This window comes from Arvicanthis niloticus, unplaced genomic scaffold (genome assembly GCF_011762505.2).
Source record: "Arvicanthis niloticus isolate mArvNil1 unplaced genomic scaffold, mArvNil1.pat.X pat_scaffold_128_arrow_ctg1, whole genome shotgun sequence".
Taxonomy (NCBI): domain Eukaryota; kingdom Metazoa; phylum Chordata; class Mammalia; order Rodentia; family Muridae; genus Arvicanthis; species Arvicanthis niloticus.
The window spans coordinates 72,448-97,992 of NW_023045280.1; the positions used below are offsets into that span (position 1 = coordinate 72,448).

Here is a 25,545-nt window from a genome sequence, read left to right on the forward strand (position 1 = left end):
AGACTTGGCTTATAATAAATCTCCTTAATGCTGTGGCTTGCCTCTAGCACTGAGTGCTATGCAGTAGCAAGATGGTTGGCAAAAGACAACTTTATGAACATTGTCCCTGTTAGAAGTCATTAACTAACAGGAAAAATGAAAAATGAACATCAGGGCTTGACATGAATACCAAAATGATAATTTTTATATCAAGGAAATTACATATTATTCAGAAACTGGAGTGGGAGAAAGCTATCAAATCTCTTGGTAACCTTTCAGAGCCTAAGGGATGAACAATTGGTTTCAACGATACCCCAAGAGCACAACTGCTATCAAACAAAAACAAATAAACAAAAATCCACAAACAAACATAAAACAATCTGGAGAATATTCAAGGTCTAAATTATAAGTAAACTCAAATAAAATAGTAGGGGAGTTGTTCTTTGTGGTTATTGTTGTTATATGGGACTCTGTAGTTTGTAATAAATATGTTTAATTTCAATAAAAATTTAGCATGGAATTTTCATGTAACAAATATATTTAAAAACATTCAATTTTATAATTTTTTAAAAGTTAGTCTTTACATTTTTCAAAAAGCTCATTAACCATATGTTGGAGGGTAAAAGAAATTTATTTATTTGCTTTTTTTTTTTCTTTTTCAACTCAAAGCTAAAGTTTCGGAAATCCTTGCAGAAAAGTAAAACCTCACTGTCTTTAGCTGTCTTGTTCTTGATCTGTCTGTATTTCTCATTTTCTGGTTACTACTATGTCTTTATGAGTCCATCAAGAAAATTATACATCAAGAGTTTACTTGCAGGGCTGGAAAGATGGTACAGTGGTTAAGAGCACTGACTGCTCTTCCAAAGATCCTGAGTTCTATTCCCAGCAACCACATGGTGGCTCACTACCATCTGTAATGGGATCCGATGCCCTATTCTGGAGTGTCAGAAGACATCTACAGTGTACCATACACATAAAATAAATAAAATAAAATAAAAAAAGAGTTTACTTATTAGAGTATATAAATTTAGGGAAATCTGATGATACACACCATGCAATAGCAGAAAACAAAACAACTACTCATAACAACAATATATTCTTGTTGTCCGTTTCCTAAGGGGCTAAGATCATGGAATGCTGATTCGTGGAATGATGAAAAAGTAACATAGAGTAAATGACTGTATAAATAAAAGAGTGGACTTTTAATCTCCATGAAATGAGCTAACAGAGAGCTACAGCCCTATAGCAGCTATCATCATCATTATTGTAGTTGTTGTTGTTGTTGTTTTAATTTTTGCTGTCAAGAGATCTCTGGAAATCAAGCATAGCTATTTAATAAAATTTTCTAACAGGATTTCTGATGTGGTCAGAATATTCATGGAGAGAAAGCTATACTCTTTTAGATTTTTTTCCAACAAAACAAAACAAAACAAACTACTCATATTTTACAAATTGTTTGAATGCTTATAAAAGGACCCTAATAATTCTGAAACTTTCAAAGGCAAATCTTGATGTCCAATACCCAACCTTTTTACATTGCCACATGATAAATCATTTTCGATGTCCATGCTCAAGAGAATCGATGCCTTACTACTAAGTAACCAAACAATATTTGTATTGTGTGTTAAGTAAGTTAACAATGCTATGTTGGGTTGCATTTATTGGTCCCATGGCCACATGCAGCTCTCAAGCTGAGCATGTACAAAGAAATGGACAACTTCTATATAAGTATACTATAAACCAAATATATTTTAGGAAAATTTTCAGGATGAGAAAATATTTGGTATACTGTTATCTGTACTTAATGAAACAAGTAAATTCACTCATGTATTAGTCAATGAAAGTCAGGGAAAAAACAGAAGATGGGAACTGAAGCAGAGGCTGTGGATGGTTGCTGCTGCCTATCTTTTTTCCTGATGCTTGCTCAGTCTGTTTTTCATATGCAACCCAGGAACACATTCCCAGTGCTGGCACAGTCATGGATGGCTAAGTCCTTCCAAATTAGTCAAAAAAAAAAAAGGTCCTACAAATTTGCCTCCACACCAATCTGAGGGGAACATTTTTTTGTTATCATTTCTCTTTTAAGATAACTGGAGCTTGTTTCATGTTGACAAATCAATAACCAGAACAGTGATGAATATTCACAAAATAAATGGAAGTTTTATCAACATAGAAAATTAATTAAAGAACACATGTAACCACTCAACATAGGAACAGAAACAAGAAATAAATGAATTTTAGTGATATTCTAGTGACAAACTAAATGGAAAAAATTTTCAACGTAAAATATTCTTAATGATGAAAATTAACAAAACCAATTAACCAGAGATAAAGGAGCCAAAGAGTAAGTCTAATAAAGCACTTGGGAGCTCTATATTCAGAAGATTTTATTAAATTTTATTGAAGAAGAACTAACACAATTAATATTAGTATTATGTCTGTGCTTAAGGAGAGAAAACTAACAAAAGCAAAACTTTCCATATTGATGTGTGGATTCTCTCTAATTAAATATAAACCCCTGAAAGCTTCTCATAAAACTAATATTTACTCTAAAATTTTTAAACACAATGGCTATTCATACACGTAGGGGAAAATACCACAAAAGAGACTTGAGGTATGACTTATTGAAGCTTTTGTTTCATATTAAATTAGGTATAATGGCAGTGTCCAGGACACAGACAAAGAGAAACAAACATCAGAGTACAGGGTGACTGAGGACCCTGACAGTTTCTGTAGGAATTCCCCAGGGAGGGGGAAATAGGCATCAAGAAAAGATTTCATTCTAGTTGGTGTCCACATAACAATGAGAAAAATGTGTTAAGCCTGGTATGTATTACAATAAGAAATTAATAATTATTTATGCTGACCAGTTTTACACTGAACCTTAATACATCTTTTGAGGGACAGAAATGTGTAGCCTCAAAGTACACATAAATTTTGAAAAGAATATTAATATGAATATATGACTAAGGTGAAAAATTTCAAAACCAGGAATATAATAGTTATGAATGTAACAATGACAAGCTTGAAGTCTGGGGACTGTATCACCATATCACTTCTTCCTATGTGTGACAAAAGACCTGTTTTTCAAAATCCTCCTGTGGAAAAGGCATTTGCACTACAGAGAGGAACATAACACCAGCACAATACAGAAATGTATTTAACAGTTAAAAAAAAATGTGAAAAATCCAAAATCGTTAACTAAATGGAGGTTTGTCAATATACATTAGTATTCTATGCAGACTCCATTGACATATTATCCTACCGTTGACAAGACTTATGCAAGAATAAAGTCGGCCCACACACAATTTTTTTGGTTCTATATTTTTGTAACAAACATCTAGCAATTTTTTTTATGGATTTATGTGGAGAACATTTCTTTTATACAGACACCACCAGGACAACTAATGACCATTTCAAAAGAAAACAACAGGATTCAAACAACAGATGAGTGGAGGCGGTAATGTGTACAGTGTGTTTATATCATAGGAAATGTAACTGAATAGCAACATGTCTGTTTTGTGCAAACCAATATAGAGGTAAGTCATAGACTGAGTCATTTTCTCACAAATGTCAGAACAGTATTTCTGCATACAATAAAATTATATAATACAGAAAGCTCAAATAATACAAGGTAAGTAACGGGAAAACCTGAAATATTTTTTTAGGACAATGCCCTTAACTGTAACACTACTCTTTGCTATAAAACAACAACAACAAAAAAAATAAACAAAAAACAAAACAAAAAACAAAACAAAACAAAAAAAAAACTTAAAAATACCTAGTGTGTTAAAATATATGTTTCTGTGGATGTGTTCATGTTCACACAAATGTGTTCCACATGTGCTACAGGATATGTGAGGAAGTCAGAGTATACTTAGAGTGGTCGATTCTCTCACTCTGCCATGAAGTTCAAAGTTTGACAGTAGGCATATTTGCCGCTCAAACCTTCAGGTTGATCCTGTCTAATTCTTAAATGAAGATATTTATTCAAAACTTTCTAAAACTCCGGTCCTTCTCAGAAAGGGGAACAGAATACTCACAGGAGCAAATACGGAGCCAAAGTGTGGAGCAGAGACTGTAGGAAAGGCCATCCAAAGATGGCCCCACCTGGGGATCCTTCCCATATACACTCCCCAAACCCAGACACTATCGTGAATGCCAAGAAGTGCTTGCTGACAGGAGCCTGATATAGCTGTCTCCTGAAAGGCTCTTCCAGAGCCCGACAAATACAGAGGCGATGCTAGCAGTCAACCATTGGACTGAGCACGTGGTCTCCAATGGGATCCCCAATGGAAGAGTTAGAGAAAGGACTGAAGGAGCTGAAGGGGTTTGCAGCAGTAAATATCAACCAATCAGACACCCCAGAGCTCCCAGGGACTAAACCACCAACCAAGGAGTACACATGGAGTGAACCATCATTGCTCTAACTGCATATGTGGCAGAGGATGGCCTTGTTGGGCATCAATGGGAGGAGAGGCCCTAGGTCCTGTGAAGACTCAATGCCCCAGTGTAGGGGAATTCGAGGTCTGGAAGGCAGGAGTACGTGGGTGGGTGAGTGGGTGAGTGAGTGAGTAGGTGGGTGGGTGGGCGAACACCCTTACAGAAACACGGGATGGGGGATGGGTGGGTGGGTGAACACCTTCACAGAAACACGGGATGGTAGATGAGATATGGGGTTGGGGGGGTGACTGGAAAATAAAAGACATTCAATAAAAATAAAATAAAATAAAATAAATCTATTTGTCATTATTCTATGTAATGTCCTTTTGAAAAATTTGAGATCACAATAAATTTATTAGAACAATATAAAACATATTAAATGCATAGAGCTAATAGTTTCCTACAATTCATGTAATTACCAAGAAGAAATATTTTATTCTCTTTACATAGTGAAAGATAAGTTGATATGTGTATATTATTCTGATAATAAAGATGAAATAAATCCATATTTGATTATGTTATTTAAAGGCTGGCTTAATTTTGTATGTTTTTTTTGTCTTTGTGCATGTGTGTGTGTGTATGTGTGTGTGTGTGTGTTTAGGTGGGATGGAGTCAGGATTTTGTCCTCTAGCCACGCTACCCTGATACTTGTCTTGGAAGCTAGTTTGGCTTTGTACTTAATATTTTTCCTTTTGCCTTCCAAGAATACTCCAGACATGTGCCGTGCCTATTTCATATACTAAATTCTGACACTCAAAGTAAAATGAGGTTACAGCCTTTGTTTGAAACAGATTTGTAGTTTTGCTCTGTGCTGTATTATTTTATTCATGTTTTAAAAATAGTATTTTAATCCTTCTTTTAATATTTTATGTAAAGTGCATCATCATCAGAGATACTTAAACACTAATTCAGGCAATGTACAATGGTGAGAAATTTGCAAATTTGCTATCTTTAGGTTTTAATTGGGTTTTCTTATAAGATGCATTTAGGGCATCATTCATATATTATAGCAATAACCATGGGATAAGACAGAATGGACAGGTTATTCCTGTCAATGCAGAAATTAAAAAAGCATGTCATGCTGCAAATTCTGTGGTTGTTCCTATAATATGCACTTATTATATGCAAATGATTCACATTATCAGTGACACCGTTACTCACATACACATCTTCTTAGTATCATACTTTTAGAGATTGTCTAGAACTCACTTTGTGGATCTGAAGAGTCTTGTATTCACAGACATACCTATCACTGCTTCCAAAACTCTAGAATTAATGGTTTATGTTACCTTAGCTGGCTTATAGTATAAACTTTAAACTTTAGTAGTTTAGTACAAAGTCTGCATTTTTAGTAAAAAAAAAAAAAAAAGATAGCATTGCCTATTATGCAAAAACAAATTCAATACATGAATACTTTAAAAATCACAGTCATATTGATCTAATTTCCATAAATGCAATGAGCAGAGAGATGGGCTTATATATTTAAGTTTAGGGTTACGGTTCACAGTTTGTTAATTTATTGACACAGGGTCTCAAGTACTTCAGGTTGGCCTCTGGCATGTAGTAGAGGGTTACTGTGAATTTCTGATAGCCCTGCGACCACCTGCAGATTGTTAATATTACAGGCCAATGCAAACACACTGTGTTTTCCTGTCCTGGAGAATCAAACATAAATCTGAATATGATGGGATGGTCCTACTTGATCTAATTTCCCAGCCTCCAGCTGCATATTGTTTAATTTTTTTTTTCAGCAGAGGTAGCCTGGAGTTCAAGGTGTCAAGGTGTAGTCATGCTGATCTGGTAGGCTTTGTGCTTTTGGTGGTACCCCTTTCTTATTTTTCTAAGTGTTGGAATAATAATATTATAATAACGGGCATTAGCCAACATGTCTGGCCCCAAAGATTCCATTGTAGATACTAAAGTGTAGGTTGATGGTAGAATATTTTTGAAATACTACAATAATCTTTTAAAGTCCTTTTCAAATAGTCACTGCTTACTAATGGACTCATTACAAAAATATCATGGTGGATAACTGAGTTTACCCTTCAAACAAGACTCCTTTCTACTCTTCTTGGTTGCCAGGACCTTCTCACTCTTCAAAAAATAAAACAAAACAAAAACAAACCCTGTCATTTTCTTCACACTATCTTGCAGAAAAGATAAGTTCAGTAGCCTTCAGAGACTTGATGTCTTTTGTAGCAGTGTAGAAGTTTTGAATCTGATCCTCTAATGAGACGATGTCATACTTACTAAGAGATTGAGCAATCAAGAAGTGATGCGTCATAGCAATTTCTGTCTCATTAATTTTGCCAAAGCAATCTTTAGATTTCAGTTTGGGGAATCGCCATGCAATTTATGCTATCATAGTCCTCAGGCAGATAACTGCAGATTCATTGAGCTTAGTGAAGATTCCACTGGATAGCTGACATAGGCAGGGAAGTCAATACTTTCCAGATTCTTGGGCTTAAACCATTGTTAACTTGGATTCTGATGACAAATGCTAATTTGACTTCCGCAGTTCCACAAAAATTTACAGCTTTTCTTTTTTTCCCAGCATCTGAATCCCTGTCCTGATTCCCTGTGACAAGGTTTAGCTTTTTATGAGCTTCCTCCTTGCATTTAGAAACCTATTTGGGCAAACCGTTGCAGGTGTTTTGACTTCAAGTCTGTAAAATTCATTCACTTTTCTTACAGGATCCTGACAGAGCAGGAGCATTCTTTGACTTCTCTGGATTACCGTATAATTCCAGCTTCTTAGAGGAACAGCACTAACTTTTTTTATTAAAAATATTTTCCAAATTTTCCCTTTATTGTATCATTAAAAAATCATTAGGCAGGCAGAATATTCAAACTTTATTTTCTCTGTCACCATTTTGCTTGTTTGGAAATGAAGATAGTTTGGGTGTTTTTAGTTGTAGATTTTAAAATTAATGTTATGAAAACCACATAATATCACAGCAAAAATTGTGATGTGATGACTAGTAACATGATTCAAATGATCTACAGTATTTTATTTCTACCTACTCTGTGTGTCTGTGTGCATGTGTGTGTGTGTGCGCATGCACGCATGTGCATGTGTGTGTATGTGCATGTGTGTTTATGTGTGTACATGCATGTGTGTGTGGTGTGTGTGGTTGGTGGGTGTATGTGCATGTGTGTGTATGTGTGTGTGTGTCTGTGTTTAAGAATGAAGGCACATGAATGCCATGTGCACTACTGAAAGTCAAGGGACAATTTCTGTCAGTTCTCTCCTCCTGTCTGGTACTCTGGAATTTGAACTCAGGTCTCAGGTCTTTTGGCAAGCTTTTCATCTGCTGACCAGTCCTGTAGACTTGTTTGATTAATGAAACTACCTTTATATTTAAGAGAAGCCAGTTTATGTATATTCCCTCCTTTATTTATTCAGATTTTTGCTAACTTTCATTTTATTTTATCTTGCTTTTATATCAAAAAATAAAATCTCATTTTAAATAATGTATCACTACAGATAATTCATATGATTTTCCTATGTCTGAGAATCCCTTCAAGCTTTGTTTTATAACAGACAAAATTGTTTATAATAAATTATTGAAGCAACTTTAAACGATTGAAAATTAAACTAACTTCACATGTGTAAAATATTGCTATCAAAAAAGGGAAGATAATATTTCACAAACTAAAATATGTGTTGTTTAAAAGTGTAAAAAGGGGGAACGTGGAATTAAACCATCTAAAATACATCTCAAGATTTTTCCAATTTTTGTTCTCAGTGAGGATAATTTCTGTTTATTTATTTTATAGTTATTCTCCAAGTTCCTGGCTGAAATGAATTACTTAAAAGGAACCCATTTTCTTGAAGACATGGATTTGTCCAATTTACACACAAATCCAGCAATTCCCTGTAGGTCTTCAGTTGCTTGACATTAACACCAGTCAGAGGCTGCAAATTTAAGCTGAGCCTTTGATCTTAGAGAAATGAACACTGTCTTTGTTCTGTAAATCATAAGTCTAGAGTCAAAATAATTCACTCTCATGTGAAATTAGAAACTGTAACTCTTCACATTGATTATAAAACAAATTAGAAACTATCCTTTAATGATGCAAAACTGATTCAATAGATCAATCCAGTTAGATCAAGAAAACCTAGCTGAAATGTGTCTCTTGATATTTTTAATATTTATTTTAATCATTTATTTCCTGCAATAGTATTCTTACTCATAATAACTGTGAACAGTTTTTTTTAGCTTTCATCATTATAGAACATATAAATTTATGACATGATCAATTCTTATACTGTCATTTCAATTTGCATTTATAATTATGGCTCTGTGCAACCTAAAACATCACCCACAATGGAAGTATATATTTCTGAAAAAGAAAACCAAATACATCAATAACAGGGGGAATTAAATCTTTTCCCTATTTTCATTTTTCTGATGAAAAAATGTAAATATAATACCGTTTTCTTATAACATCATGAATAACAGAAAATTGTTCAGCTAAATTCAAAAAATGAAAATCATAAGAAATGATTTAGGAAACAATGATACCATGCTTAAAATATTTCCAAATTAACTATTTGTAGTGTTTGTCAGTGTGATCATTTCCCAAAAACCAATTTCTCCATGAACTGACAAAGGTTTATATTTTAGAATGCATTTAATTTTTTAGGCTTATGCCAGAAAGCTTATAAAAAAGCCACAAACCGAGTCGTCCTAGAAGCCTACAAGCAACTTAAGAGAAAGAATGGATTGAAAAATATTTAAAGACTTCTAAATATGGCAATGTTTCTGCTTGGTCTAAAATTCTCTGAGATTTTATAATTGCCTCACCTTCTTTTGAATTGTGTCACTAAAAAAAAAAAAAAACAAATTTCATTATTAAGCAAACTTTAAACCACACACTACAGGAGTCTACAGACCTTGATTCCACTTTTGTGTGCATCTTACTATTGTAGTATTTAATTTAATTGCCTAAGTACAATAAATTATCTGACTAAGTAGTAGTAGAGCTCAAGAAAACAGCTTTCTGATTCAGGGGAAAAGAACAAGTGTGAATTTTTTATGATGTCTTACTGTGCATCATAAATTATCCTGAAAGTAAGCAAACTCTGAAGATTCTCTGGTATATTAGACAGCTGATGATAGAGAAGAAATCTATTTCTTTTTCTTGAGAGAAAAAGACATATTGAGTAGTGGGTTATAACTTAGCAAATAGAGGCTGGTTGTTTAACAATTAAATGTGTTAATTCCAAAGAACCCATGATAAATTTAACAATCTATTATTTTAATTTTTTTATGAGCATGTATTTGTGTGTGTGTGTGTGTGTGTGTGTGTGTGTGTGTGAACTTATTGGCCATGAGAGAGAATGTCTTTCACTAGGTAAAATTTGTGTCAGATCTCCTAGGGTTCTCATATGTGAACCCTATGAGAAAAAGTGGTTGTTTGCAGCCAAGTTGGGTGTTCAGAACTGAACCCAGATTCTCTGATATAACAAAAAGGCTTCCCTACGGCTAAGCCATCTTCTAGACCAAAACCTGTGGTGAAAATTTTTTAAAATTACTTTATCTATACAACATCACATCACAAAACAGTTGAGGACAGACCAATTACTGTGGTTGATTTAGACTTCAAGCTGTCTGCTGTGACCTACCACAGCAAGAGCAGAACTCAAACTAGATTTTCTCCTAAACATATGACTTTCATCATTACATGGTAAAAAACCTGAGAACTAAATCACTGTATATTTTGGCTACTCTCTACTTTTTCACATGCGCATCTACTCATACAGATGTTTTCATAAACCAAATTAATAAAAAGATCATTTGAATTTAAACAGAAAAAATATACCACAGAAAGAATTGAAAGGAAACTCTGCCCTTGAAAAAAATGTGTGTACCCCAAATGACTGTCAAAATGAGTTGTCATAGAAGCACCACCTATACTAGATACCAAGGTCTGGCTAATGAAAATGGAAGGGAGAATTGCCAGTCAAGAAACTTAAAATAATCTATAGCATAGCCAGTTGTTGGAGCTATAATTAGTGTTATTGTAAGTTAGTTATCAAATAATATCATGATAAATATTTGATGGAATAAATATATTAGTTTATATGAGATGATGATGATATTATGTCTACAGTTTATGTTCATATACTTAAATGTCCATAAGTGCATACAATTATTTTGTGTGAACTGTGAGTAACTCAAAATAAATCTAGGAAACACTTAAGTCTAGCTTGAAACACACACACACACACACACACACACACACACACACACATTATATATCAAGTAACAACAGTAAAGGTTTCTTTTGTTTAATTTGTTTTTGTTTCATGTAATTTTTATCATTATTTATTGCAATAAAGTCTATGTACTTTAATATATTAGAAATCATTTTCTTTCCAGTGAAGTCTTTAAATTACCTTAAAAGGACAGGCATAAATAATATTTAAATTTACAAAATTTGAATAATACTGTTTCCATGTAAATTTGGTCATTACAAGATTTTGGAATTTGAAGAGGTTATGTAACAAAGATATAATGTATTTTCTCATTTTCAACAAATTATTACACTATGGATCACCAATGAATCTTAACATAATACTTTTCACATAGTAAGATAATAAATGTATATGTATATATACTTTATACAGACGGTCTTATGAGCTTTATGTTTCTGTTTATTTGGAGTTTTGAAAGTGTCAAAGATTGAAATAAATGACAAATGGGCAATATGTAGAGAGGATTAGTATTAAAGGGAAAGTGTCTTTGAATTTCTATGGCTGTCATTGTTAATTCCAAAGTGATTGCAAATGGGTGTTAATTTTATTTATTTATTTATTTATTTTGGTTATTCAAGACAAGGTTTCTCTGTGTAGCCCTGGCTGTCTTGGAACTCACTCTGTAGACCAGGCTGGCCTTGAACTCAGAAATCCACCTGCCTCTGCCTCCCACGTGCTGGGATTAAAGGTGTGTGCCGCCACCGCCTGGCCTGGTGTTAATTTTTAAATCATGGAAATATAGAAACATCTGTCCATTTCATTACATGACATTATCATGTAATTGAAAAAAACTTTAGAAAACTAAAACCAAATCAATATGCCTTCTGATTAAGATCCTAATAGTCACTCTCCAAATTAATACAAGGATTTTTATAGAAAACAAACGTTAAAAGAGTAAGTGTACAATACATATTACATGCGAATTGCTTCAACTATCAAATCATGTCCCTATTTGAGTTTAACTTTTTATTATATATGCACATATATGTACATATATAAGTATATATAAAAATATGCATATATATTGATCTAAAAATTCAGTTCCAATTTTCTATATATATTATATTCTAATTTATTCCAATATGTAATAATATTTTCATTGCATATCTAACAATCATTATTATTAATTTATCATGATTTCCAAGTATGCTTATGGTAGTAATAGGCACTTATATTTATTATGTAACTATGTGCAAAGTATTACATTAAGATTCTTTAGTGATCCTCACAGCAATAATTTCTTGCAGATGAGAAAATTCATCATGTCTTTTGTTATATAACCTCTCCAAATTGCAAAACTTCATAATGACTAGTAGCAAAACTTATATTGAAAAAATATTATTCCAGATTCTGTAAACCACAATTATACATAACTATCTTATTAAGGTAATTTAAAGAGTTTATTGCAAGATATAAATAGGTAGGTAGATAGATAGACAGATAGAAACAGATATAGATATAGATGATATAGATAGAGATAGATAGAGATTAGATAGAGAGAGATAGATATAGATATAGACATAGATGATATAGAAGATAGAGGTAGTGATGAATAACTACATGCATCTCTACAAGAGACCCTGCAATTATGGATACATGCTAGATATTAAATAAGGTTTTAAAGGCAGCAAATATGAATTACCGTAGTAAATAACTCAAAGCAGCAGGATTGCCTACAACAACAAGAAGTGCTTTGTCTTTCTGGGAATGATGATGATATGAATAATGATGCATTTTCTCCATTATGTAATGATACTGTAATGATATTCATGTTACTGTAAATGCATGTAGCAAAGAAATTGGTACAGGTTATTGACTATAAGGCAACAGAACTCAAGGCAATAAACAATACAAAAATGACACGGACTGAAGAAACATTTAAAAACGTGGAAATAGACAAGATCAAACAAAATTTGAAACCTATTTCTCTGAATGCTTTCTAAATTAATAGATTTCTTCTAAATATAGAGAAAACAGATTCATTTTTAACAAATCAAAATATTCTAAAGAGTTTTGTTAAATACCTCCAAGATGTTACAAACCCTCCAACCCAAAACTCATATTTTACAAAATGCCTTCCTCCATGTGTAAGTCAATCTTTATCATCATCTTCACTGAATTTAAAATTACTAAGAACACACTAATGTATGTATGCCAGAGAGCATTCCTAGAAAGATTCAACTGAGCAGAAAGACAGAAAGACATAGCCCTGTATCTTGTGGTACAGTCTTATGGCCTGAAGTCCTCAACTGAATAAAAAGACATAGCCAAAATACATATAGTCACTTACATCCTGGACTGCTTTGAATCTGAACCACTCACTAAAACTGATCTTGTTTTAGTCATCTAACAAGATGTGTGAATAATATTCCTAACAAGTATTTTAAGTTCTTATTTGGAGTATAAATTTTGCCTGTCACTCCTCAGCATAGACATTGACATATATATGCATGCACAGATTTCCAGATAAGTGTTTTATTTCTCTTGACTATTGGTGAAAGCAATACCAATTTCATTGCTGATATTCCCTTTGTGTGCCAAGGGAAGAAACTGTGCCAATCAGGATCTCTGTGTGTGCTAAGTAAAATTGATAATATGAACACATTTATAAAAGACAGATGACATACATCAAAATATCAGAGTGACAGTAACCAAATGATATGTAGAAGCTCTGGGAACATGAAACCACTCATTCTCTGCTAATAGATTTTTGAATTATTATATGCACCTGCTTAAAAAATAATTTCAGATTAACGGCAACTGGGACTACATTCATAACTTCTAAATTTAATTTGTACCACCTGAAGTTACTAGTCGAGCAGTTGAATTAAATTTAAAACTTGTGGCCTTGGTCTTTAAATATATTTGCATGAGAAGAAAAGAGTCAGTAAATAGAGAATATATAAAAATGGCTTTTTATAGGGAAAAAGGAAGCAAGAGGAAAGGGAAAAAAGAAAAAGAAAGAGGGAGGAATTGGGGTCAGAGAGAGATAATATTGTGGGCCATACATTTTGTAGCGGAAAAATTAGGAAGAGAGACTATTCCTATTTAACAAAATTATACTAATCAAAATAATTGTGTCAATAATTTTAGTAGTTTGAAGTAAGCTGCTTAGCTAAATTAGATTACTTATGTGTGAAATGGTATCAATATAGTAGAAACAATAACTCTTGGCCAAATGTAACATGATATCATCTGCCTATAATTAACCATTACAGAATGTTAGTCTAAAGAGTAAGAAACTGTACATTTTTCTAATAAGTTGAAAAAATTTGTAGCAATTATTATATTTGAATAGTTCTAGAGATAAATAATTATTAAAACACAACAGACAACTAAAAATGTAAATAGTAACAGTTGTAAAAACATAGCATAACTGGAAGCTATGAATAAACTCATGGTGTATATACTTCAAAAAAATCCAGTTATACTGCTGCTCCTGGGCATATACCCAAAAAAATGCTTCACCATACCATAAGGACATGAGCTCCACTAAGTTCATAGCAGTCTTATTTGTAATGGCCAGAAACTGGAAACAACCCAGCTGTTCCTTAACCAAATAATGGACACAGAAGCTATTAAAAAAAATGAGGACATCATGAATTTTGTAAACAAGTGGATGGACCTAGAAAATATCATCCTGAATGATATTTTCAATATAGTAGAAACAATAACACTTGGCCAAATGTAACATGATGTCATCTGGGTTTCAATTTATAGTTATGCTATGTTTTTACAATTGTTACTATTTACATTTTTAGTTGTCGTGTTTTAATAATTATTTATCTCTAGAACTATTCAAATATAATAATTGAAACCCAGACCAAAAAGGACATGAATAGTATATACCCACTGATAAATGGATATTAGCCATAGAGAAAAACCATGATTGTCAAGGACCACCAGCCTTGGCTTGTAGAGTGGTTCTGAGAAAGGGGTATCTGGGAGCAGGTAAAAGAATGACTCAAAGTCACACAGTAGATCCAAGCTGTGTTCTGCTTGATACAGCTTTCCCAGTCAGCTTCTCTCTATGCTCTGCTTTCTCTCCACTGAGCTCTCTGTCTATAGTCTACTTGTATGTTATTCTAAGAGATCTCCCTGTCCATGTTCTGGTTGCTTGTTATTCTTGAGAGGACTGAGACAGGCTAACTCCAGGACAGATTTCAAACTGTCAGGTCAGGAGACTAGGCCTAAATTTCTGTTTCCCAGAACTAGGCAAGTATATGCACTTCAACCATGTCTGGGCCTAATCAGGTTCTGTCATAGGCTGGCCCTGAACTCTGGAATTCATCTGTTTTTGTATGCATAAACAAAACATAGCTAGCTAGATCACCTGGATCACTAAACCCTAAATCTCTTGATTTTCTTCCTTAGTAATTTTCTACCAAGTTGGTTCACAGCCCAGCTATGTTTATTCCTTTAGATTCATGAAGCCCTTTGTATAATTCATATTGCATCCTTATTTTTGCATAATTGAGAAATTATATATTTTCAAACTCATGTATTTAGAGCTCTTGCCCATAGCCCTAAGGGCTGTCCTGGAGGTCACAGTGTTTACCATTTTGCTGAGACATACCCACACCCTCAGCTCCTGGTCATGCTGTTTCTAATCATCTTGGAGTCATTAGCATTAATAGAGAGGACATTCCCTAGAAGGAAGGAGCCCTCCACTGTTAGCACTGGTTCCAGCAAATATGTATATTATTACAAAACAAGCCTTGCACACAACAGCCACTGACAATTGTGGAGCTCACACTGGGGCCCACACTGGGTGGGTCCAAGTGGCCCATTTCACTCTGTCCCCACCAAGCTATGCCACCATGTTACATAATACACCCAACAGACCCCAAAAAGGATACATTATACAAGAAAGAAGGCCCAAGCAAGGGTGCTTGAATCTCATTTAGAAGGGGGAACAAAATAGTCATGGGAGGGGTAGGGAGGGATGGACCTGTGTGTAAGAGGGAACAATAAGGTTAATGGGGGACAGGATCAGGTTTAGGGAAAGGCAGAGAGAATGAATGGAAATCTGTAGCTGAATGGAGATGTTTGGGGAATCTCTAGGAAATCACAGAGATTTGGCATTATGGAGACCCCCAGGAGTCAATGCAGGTGACCTTTTCAGAGATGCCTAACAGTGGGGGTATGGAACATAAAAATGCCACCTATTATAGCCAGGTAGGACTCCCTGTGGGGGGATAAAGACAGGAACCTACCCTCAAATCTTACAATCAAAAATTTGTCCTGTCTTAAAAAAAATGCAACAACCAAGATCCAACTTGAAACATATCACATGTGCAAGCACCAATCCCCAAACACTATTAATGATAATCTGTTATACTTGCAGACAGGAGCCTAGCATAATTGTCCTCTGAAAGGCTAAACCCAGCATCTCACTCAGACAGATGCAGATACCCAGGGTCAAACATTGGATTGGAGTCTGGAACCCTCATGGAAGAGTTGGGGGAAAGATAAAAGCCCCTGAAGGAAAAGTGAATCCCTCAGGAAGACCAACAAAGTCAACTAACCTGAACTCTCGGGAGCTTTCAGACTTTGAGCCACCAACCAAAGAGCTTACGCTGTCTGGAATGAGGACTTAAGCACGTATGTAGCACATGTGAAGCTCATTCTCCATGTGGGTCTGGCAACAATGGGAGTGGAGGCACTACCCTAAAGTCTGACTGTGGTATCCAATCTCCAACAGGGCTACCTTGTCTAAACTCACTGGGAGAGTATGTGCCTAATACTGCAGTGACTTGATGTGCCAGGGTTGGGGGTATCTAGTGGAGACTCATCCTCTCAGAGGAGAAGTGGATAAATGGGGGGAGAGCCTCTCAGAGGGGTGATTGGGAGAGGTGCAGCATTTGGGATTTAAATAAATTAAATTAAGTTAAATTAAATAACACCAGAATTTGAAATGTACAGATATGGAAATAAAACCACAGACAAGAGAATCTCACTATATTGGTGTGGTGAGTGATAAAGTCACTCACTTACAAGATGATTTAAATACAGAGTACATAGGAGCCACAGTATCTGAAGATGGGTTTTGAGGTACCATTTCCTTGGAGAGACATAGCTATTGTAATCAGGATGGAAGAGCAGGAGTAGATGATGTCACTGTGTTTGCATAGGAATAGATCCTACAGTCGGGCATTGAGGGAGGAGGCAAGGATCCTTTAAAGCCAAACTATTAGCTGTTGATAGGTACAGAGAAAGTGGACACACTGCCTTCATTCATATACACACTGATGACTTCATCCTGCTCTAGTGAATATTTCCGTTCCACTGCTCAGATGGTCCTGGGTAAACTAAGTGGGTCCTAAAATGAAACCAAAATTCTGAATCAGGAACAAAGGATCGGTATTACACAAAGATAAGGGTAAGCCTTTTAGGGATGAACAGGAAATAAATGAGAGTGTGGGGGAGAGAAATCAAAATATAAGTGTATATAATTATCAAAGAACACAATCAAAAAAGACGTAAGTAGTCTTGACTGAGATTTAGAAATTTCAAAATACAAACAGTATGAGTGTGAAAGCTTATGTCATGCGGATGAGAATTTTATGAGTCTCCTTTATTTGATCATGGACTCCTAAAATATCCAGTCACATTTTATTCTGTAAGTGTCTATGGAAGTCTTTTAGTTGAGATTAGCGTTTAAGTTGACATATCAAACAAAGCAGATTTTTCTTCATGCAGTACTTGAGCACCATTCATAAAGACCTGAACATAGCAGACTGACTCTCAAGGAACAAAGAAATCCCTTCCTGATAGCAATCACCCTGAAGTAGGAGCTTCTGCTTATTCCAAGCCAGCTTGTCTTCCAGCCTGTCTTTATGATCTAACTGCATTTTAGAGCTATAAAGTCCTGTAAAGTGGTGAGTCAATAATGTCTTATGATAAATTCGACTCTCCCAGTTCTCTCTCTCTCTCTCTCTCTCTCTCTCTCTCTCTCTCTCTCTCTCTCTCTCACTCTCTCTCTTTCTCTCTCCTTCCCTTCCTCATTCCTTCCAGAGATCATATGTAGATTATATTCAAACCCTTTTTGCTTCAATTTCTCAACAGAGCATGTTTTCCACAGATACTATTTTACAAAGTAGTAACTCACCAACATCTGTGATAGATGATGCAATAAATTTTTTCGTTGTAGACTTTCAGGGACTTTTTGTATATAGCTTACTGTAGTACCCTCTTTACAAGAATAAAAATATTATCCCACAATTGTAATAAAGACAATTCACAAAACTGAAATCAACATCAGTAAAATAAACTATGTGACAAATGCTTACTCTTAAAAGTCATTGGATAATCTAATGCACAGAAGTAAACAAAGATGTAATGTCAGTTCAAATATATATTTAGTTATGCTTCAGTATTCTGTCTCTGTGATGGTAATATCTGTTGTCCATGTTTCATTGAAGTATTCGATAAGATAGCATATCAAGTAAAGGATAACATGGAAGAATGAGATGTCCAGTTAATGAGGGAAGTATGGTGGTCCTTGTGCTAACAGAAAAGCATGAAGGGAGATAGGAATGTTAAACACACAGAAATGTCCTTCCAAAGAGAGTGTTCTACAACATGTTTTCTACCTATAAGGCTGGGATTTGACATAGTTTATGCCATTGTGGCCTTTGTGCTATCTGTGTGCCTGAGATCACACTGGCCCCCCTGAGACCCACAGACCCTTACCACAAGCTTGTTTTGCTCAGTCACTCTATAGAATCTCCCTTTGTGACATATGTCCTGTGTACTTTAGAGAGTAGATGTAGTCAAGACTTAAGTTTTTTTTTTTTTTTTTTGCTTAAACAAAAAAACTTAATTGAGTTAATAAACACCAGAAAAAAAAAAAAAAAGGTTGATTTTTTTTTAACCCAACTGTGCCGTGCTAACATATACCTAAAATAAAGAACTCATGGTCAGATGTTGCAAGTTTGAATCAGCACAGGATACTTAGTTATGTTTGACTGAACTACCATCTTCACTTCTGTGGATCATTACTCTGCTGGCCATGGTAGTCACAGAGCCCTGCCACCCCCATACCACAGTTCCTTTTGGTCACAGCAGACAATAATATCATAGTCCAGGCACATTGTTGTTGCTTTTATTATGTCCTTATTTAACTGAGGCATCACGAACCTGAACAAGGGCAAAAGGATAGAAGAATCAACTCCTATTCATACTTTAGTCAACATCTCTGTGATTGACTTCAGCTCGTTACTGAATGTACACAGGTTTCTTGATTGAATTCTTCATTGTCATACTATAACATTGCACATATAACATTATCTCTTAGGTGGAGGGAAACTACAGTGTTCTTATTCCCTGGGCAACCTCTTCCTACATAGCCTAGGCTAGCCTCAGTTTCTGTTCTCACATTTGAGTTGCATAGGATGACATATGTCCTATGCACCCCATGCCCAAGTGCGTTTGCATCTCCTAAATTGTCTTTTCTGCCCCAAGAGGGCTCTTCTCTTAGTTGCATAATCCCAACAGTAGAAAAAAAATAAAATGCTTTAAATATTAACCAGCAAAGGCAATTCTACAGGACAATCTACTCTAGAAAATATTATGTTAAGAAGAGTTTTTAAAATAATCTAGAAAAATAGCAACTGCATTCCTAAGGAGGACATGTTTTGCCCATGTGGCTAATGTTGATGTTACGGCTCGAAATTATGGGAGGTCTTGTGCCAATACTATGGGACAGTTAGGCTTGGCAGTAGGTAGCAGCCTGTGTGCTTCTCAGAAAGCAATCTCCCAACATGGTTATAAAATCTTAACTACTGCTTATTCTTTCTGTATACCTGTTTATGGTTAGGATTAAATTATATTTCAGTAATGCTTATTGAATGGGTCTCTAAGGCTTTTTTATTACCAACTATAAAATGTAGAAAATTACAATTTACTATAATGTTTTACTTAGTAGATATGTATTAAGTCTATTCCCACAAGAAGAAATAGCAAATGGAAAAAAAGTCAAATAAATAATTAAGATTTACCTATAAAAACAAGGTTTTCCTGTAGTAATGACAACAAATGATGCACTTTTTTTTTACATGCATGCCTCTGTCCATTTATAAGGCAGTTTTTCCTAAATGCAAATGTTTTGGGAAATTATGTGATGATTCAGAAGTAAACTGTTCCTTCCTAAATTCCAAATACTGGTTCATTCTTCTGAAAGATTTACTTAATCTTTTCAACATTCCCTTATTATTTAACATATTAATTCAAGTTTATCACCTGATTTTTAAATATTATTCATTACTTATTTAAATGATTTACCAAAAGGATGCAAAACTACACATTTAACCTAAATATTAACAAATTAAAACTATCCAGAATGATGAAATGAACCCATTCATGTTTTCTTTATAATAGCAATTGAAAGAATCTAGAAAACATCTGATTACCAATATTATGATGAAAATATAATTTCAAGAAACACAGAGGCAGAAGCATTATAAAAGTTAGAGGTTTTGAAGAACTCAGTGGAATAGTGTCTCCTGGAAATAACAGGATCAAGCATTTATGAACTCACAGTAGTGACTGCCAGTACAAGTTCAAGCAGTGCAACATTTCAGCATGGATGCAGAAGAGTTCATGGTACTCCTGTATCCACAACTAAAGGGCTATGGAGAGTCAAAGACTTGGTTAAGGTACATTGAGCATGATCTAGTGAGTGTCCTCCTATTTGTGAGTATGTGGGTGACACAAAATGAATTTCTCAGGTTATGAGAAAAAGAGAGTACATGATGTTGGAAGGAAACAAGAGAGAGTGGTTGTGGATTAGAGAAAAATTAGAGGGAGAAATGGAAGGATTATAATCCAAATAAATTGTATGCCAGTGAGAAATACTCAAAGAATTGATCAAAATTACGATTTTTAAAAAGAACCTAAATAATATGGACAGAGTAAACAAAGGTTGTCATGGATTTGCATGGAATTATAGCAAAGATACAGGACAAGAAACAAGGATATAGCTTTACACCCTTAGCAGAGGGTAAGCAGGGTTGCCAACTGCAATATGCAGAATTTGAAGTGTCATGTGCAGGAATATAGAAGTGGTTCAGCTTTATAGGAAAATATTTGGTTAGTGAAGTGATTAGGCATGGAGTCATCATGTAAAACAACACCTCTACACTGAAGAATATACTGAAGGTAATACACTAAAAACACTCTTACCCTAAAATTTCTGTGCAAATGAAAATGACATCATTAACAATCTAAAAGTAAAACAACAATGAAACCTAGCAGTAAGGGGAGTTAAATGAAATGTGCTAGACACACATCATGGGAATCTGTATTTGGGCATGAGAAGCTATGGAGTCCTGATGGCTCAGTCTACACAATGAATCAACCATGGTTTGTCTACAATGGTTCTGGAGAAACTACTAATAAGAATCCATTCTAGAACCACAGGGATGTATCTGTGACTTCCCTTACTTTCCAGGACAATAAAAATGTTTCAGCATTCATTGTAATAATGAAGAAACAACTGAATTATATACTTTTAAAATAGACACACTCATCAGAATAGCTAAGACCAAAAACTCAAGTGACATCACATGCTGGCAAGGATGTAGAGCAAGGGGAACACTCCCCAACTGCTGACGAGAGTGATAACTTATACAACCACTTTGGAAACCAATTTGTTGGTTTCTCAGAAAACTAAGAATACCCCAAGAACTAGTTACATCAATCTAGGTTATGTTCCCTGAAAGATGCCCCACTATATACAGGGACAATTTAAAAAAAATCTGTTTACAACAGCTTTATTCATAGTAGCCAGACGCTGGAAACAACCTAGGTTTCCCTCAGTTGAAGAATTGATAAAGGAAATGTGGTTCACACAATGGGATACAACTCTGCTATTTAAAACAAGGACATCATGAATTCTATAGGCAAAGAGATGGACCTTGAGTGTATCATCTTGAGTGAGGTAGCCAAGAGCAAGAAAGAAATGTATGATATAGACTCACTTAAAATAAAACATTAGCCATAAAGTGCAGGACAACCATGCGACAGTTCACAGATCCAAAGAAACTGGGTAATAAAATGTCCTAAGGCAGGATGCTTGATTCTCACTCAGAAGGAGAAACTAAATAGTCATCGAGAGTGGATGTGGGGAGGGGGATGGGGTAAAGGGATAACATCTGAAATGTAAATAAAATATCCAATAAAAAAAAGAAAAAAAGAAAGAAAATCTTGGTATTAGAAGGTGTGAGATGTGGTCATGGGGATGGGGATGAGGTGTGAGGAGAAAGAGGGTGGTTGAGGACTGGGATTGAAAATGAAAATCATCAGTCGTCATCTCCTGAGACTTGCTAAGGGCCTGGGACAGGGGAGAATATGAGGGTGAAACTATTTGCTATTCATATAGGAGCTTGATCTAAACCACCTAACACATTTAGAGCAAATGTATAGTGTGACCTTCATGTAGATCTCTAAAAAGTGTAGCAGGGCCAGTCCATGTCTCTGTTTCCTGCCATTGGATACCATTCCCCCTACCTGGACTACTTCATTGGGCCTCAGAGGGAGAGGATGTGCCTACTCCTGGATGGGACTAGATATGCCAGGATGGAGTGGTATCCAAAGGAGGCTCACTCACCTTCTCTGAGAAGAAAGGGAAGGAGTGTGGAGATTTGTAAAGGTGTGACTGTGAAGAGAGAATGAAGGGGGCTGTAAATCAGATGTAAAATGAATAAATGAATGAAAAAATTAAAATGGCAGACATCTACCATACCAATCATAGCTAAATGCGTCTTTTAAAACATTTTTTTAAATTCCTGTACCATCCTCAGGAAAGAGCATGATTTTAGTTGATATAGCAATATTTTTCACTATTAAACACCCCTGTTACTAGATTTATGTTTTGGTCAGAGGTATGTTGAAATATTTCATAAAGACATATGCCATTTTTACCTACAATTTTAAACTGAGGCTAAATAGTAACTTTGTTTATTTCTCAAGACATTAAGACACCATCATCAAAAAAAAACCCAAAGCATTTGATAAGCTTTGTTTTAATTTTATTGACAGTCATATTTTCCTTTTTGAATCCCAACATAATTTTTAAATTAAACATAGGTCTTTATGTAGTGTCCTCAATTGATGTCCAGTTTTTCAGCTTCCCAATGTAAGATTTGCTTAAAAAGAGATTAGATACACTGTTGATAATTTCCAAGTAAGTCCTTCACCTAATTTCTATAAGAGCTAATTCGAGCAAGGGAATTATAGTGATGTCTCAAGGCTGAACTGTCAGATAATAAGTACCCTTATTAAAAAGACTTGGTGGTATAAGTGAAGTATAAGTGCACAAAACAGAAAAGTAGTAAAATTAAGAGGTGAGTCAAGCACTCTTGACTTAAAGATGAGGACTAATTATTCCATAAAGCCAATTTTCTAACTTCATGCTGGGATGAAAGGGAATGAAAGATTCAAAAACTTACTCACTGAAACCAGATATCTGACTGACTTCAACTATACATTCTTTGAGATTCTGACAAACTAAAATTTCAGAGTACCTTGCAGGACACAAATCTCTGCATATGATCTTATGCACAGTAACACTTTCTCCGGGGACACATAAAGCAGTTTACCGATTTCTGAAGCAGTCACTGTGATATTGTACCATGGTGTTTCTTCTCTATCCAGTACTTTTGACGTCTTAATGGTTCCAGTATTTGCATCAATATTGAAAAATCTCTCCTCTTCAGTACTGTGGTTGATGAAATACCTGAAAGTAAAAAAAACAGAAACTTTCTTTGTAAGTAATGTTCACTAAGAACAATATAACACAATAAAGAGAGTTATTAAATCAAGTGAATTAAAATTTAAATATACATTACTGTCTATATTTGACTTAAAAGTCTTTAACAACTAAGTTTTGTCAAACCTATAACAGTTCTTTAATAGTTAAAAACATTTTAATAATACTGCAGAAAAAAAGTAACAAATTCTGTGAATTTTTGTTTTGTGAGACAAACGGCTCAGCAGTTAAGAAAAATCCTGCTCTTGCAGTTAACCCAGGATCATTTTATGTTTTCTTTGTTAGTTTTTATATTGCATATTTTATTTATTTACAATACAGATGTCATCCTCTTCCTCCATTTCCCCTTTCTAAAACCGTCATCGCATCTCCCCTCCTCCTTTATGCTTTTATACCATTTCAATTACATTCAATTAAGGTCAGTTCTAGGTTGAGGGTCTAGCAATACAATAGAAGCAAATAGTCAAGGAACAATCAATACAATAAACACAAATAGTCAAAGAAAAAGCAAGGCCTTAAACCCAATTATGTGAACATTCTCGTGATCACTGTTTTAAAGGGCTTTATCAGGATGACCGAAGTATCTGAGCCTACTTCCCTGACCTAGCCCAAGGTCACTTTCACGACTGAAGCTTACTTCCAGGATCACTTTGAAACACCCATATCATGTGGATGTCAACTAGATCTAGCCAGTCAACATTGTAACACATAAGAGCCATATTCCAGTTGATGACTCAGACCCATTAATGTATAGTCAGCACAAAGTCGGTTTTCTGTGCTTTTATATGTATCATGAAGTAAAATGGATGGCTTGAGAATCAGGGAGGAGTTAAAATGGGGCAATGATCAAAGCACATTATATACATGTAAGAAAAATTGAAATAATTAATAAAAATTGTATTAAAATGAGTTTTCATCTCATACAGACATGAAAATTGTAATTGACTGAAGAGAAGCTTTAATATATCAACAGTCTTAACTCAAAGATGGGGACTATTAATTCTATAAAGGCAATTGTCTAATTTTATTCTAAGATTAAAGCAACAGAAGAACTATAAAGGTTACTCAATTACATTAGTACATTAGTACACTGATGCTCTCTTGTTACCTGAGCATGTGTTCTGTGTCATGTTATGCTGCTCAAGTGATAAACCCACTTATTGAGATGGATGAAATAGTGAGAGACTGACTCAGTATCACTATGGTGTCAGGCAGATAGATGTAGAGAATAAAAGGAAGGACAAAACATGGTGCAGATTCAGAGTATGCTTTCTAAGCCGGAAATGTAGTCTAAAAGTAAATCACCATAAATTCAACCCATTGGGAGTGTAGCACCCAATATGAAAGGAAATTGAAAGAGAAAAGGAAATAGTACAGAGGCAACATAAATAACCTTTAGAGGTGGAGAGCAGGTGGTAGAAAAATCCCAATGGGTGTGAAACTAAGTATGAGGGTGGACAAGAACCAAGACTACAGTGTCCCAGGCAAATCTGGACATTGACAAAGAAATGAACATAAACAGTCAATAATCATACAGGTAAGCATTTAACCTCCTTAGCTATCAGTGCCATGCAATGTAAAACTACCATGAGAGTCTATCCCCTTTCAGTCAAATGACAATCACTAAAAAGTAAAAAATAAATGCTGTTAAATTTTCAGGGAAACCAGAAGTCTTTGCACACTGATACTGTGAATTTAAAATAGCTCGTTTACTGTGAACAGTTACTCTGAAGATTTTACAAGAAGCTAAAACCATCTATATCACTTCTGGGTTTACACTGGGAGATTTGTTGTTTCATATACCACAGAATTACTTGCACAAAATATTTATTACAGCACTATTTACACTAGTCATATTAGGGAAATAGCTCAGATGTTTGTCAATAATGACTATATAAGTCAAATGTAGAATACACACAAATAGAATTTCATCCAACCATACTGAAAAAAAATGTGGCTTTCATGAAAACGGATAAAATTAGATATTGCACACATTTCGTCTACTTTAAACTGCACACTGATACACATGTGCATGTGGTAAATGGAGAGTGATGAAGGCCATAATGTAGAAGCAAGATTGTCTGAG

General features: G+C 34.8%; 1 protein-coding gene across 1 annotated transcript in view; it reads right to left on the reverse strand.

Annotated features, from left to right (window-relative positions):
• LOC117701547 (cadherin-18-like) overlaps positions 1 to 25,545 on the reverse strand; it is a 72,176-nt gene that overhangs the window by 9,615 nt on the left and 37,016 nt on the right. The window contains exon 4 of the mRNA XM_034493169.1: positions 23,290 to 23,426. Coding sequence (XP_034349060.1) covers positions 23,290 to 23,426 — 137 coding nt within the window. The remainder of the gene's footprint in view (positions 1 to 23,289; positions 23,427 to 25,545) is intronic.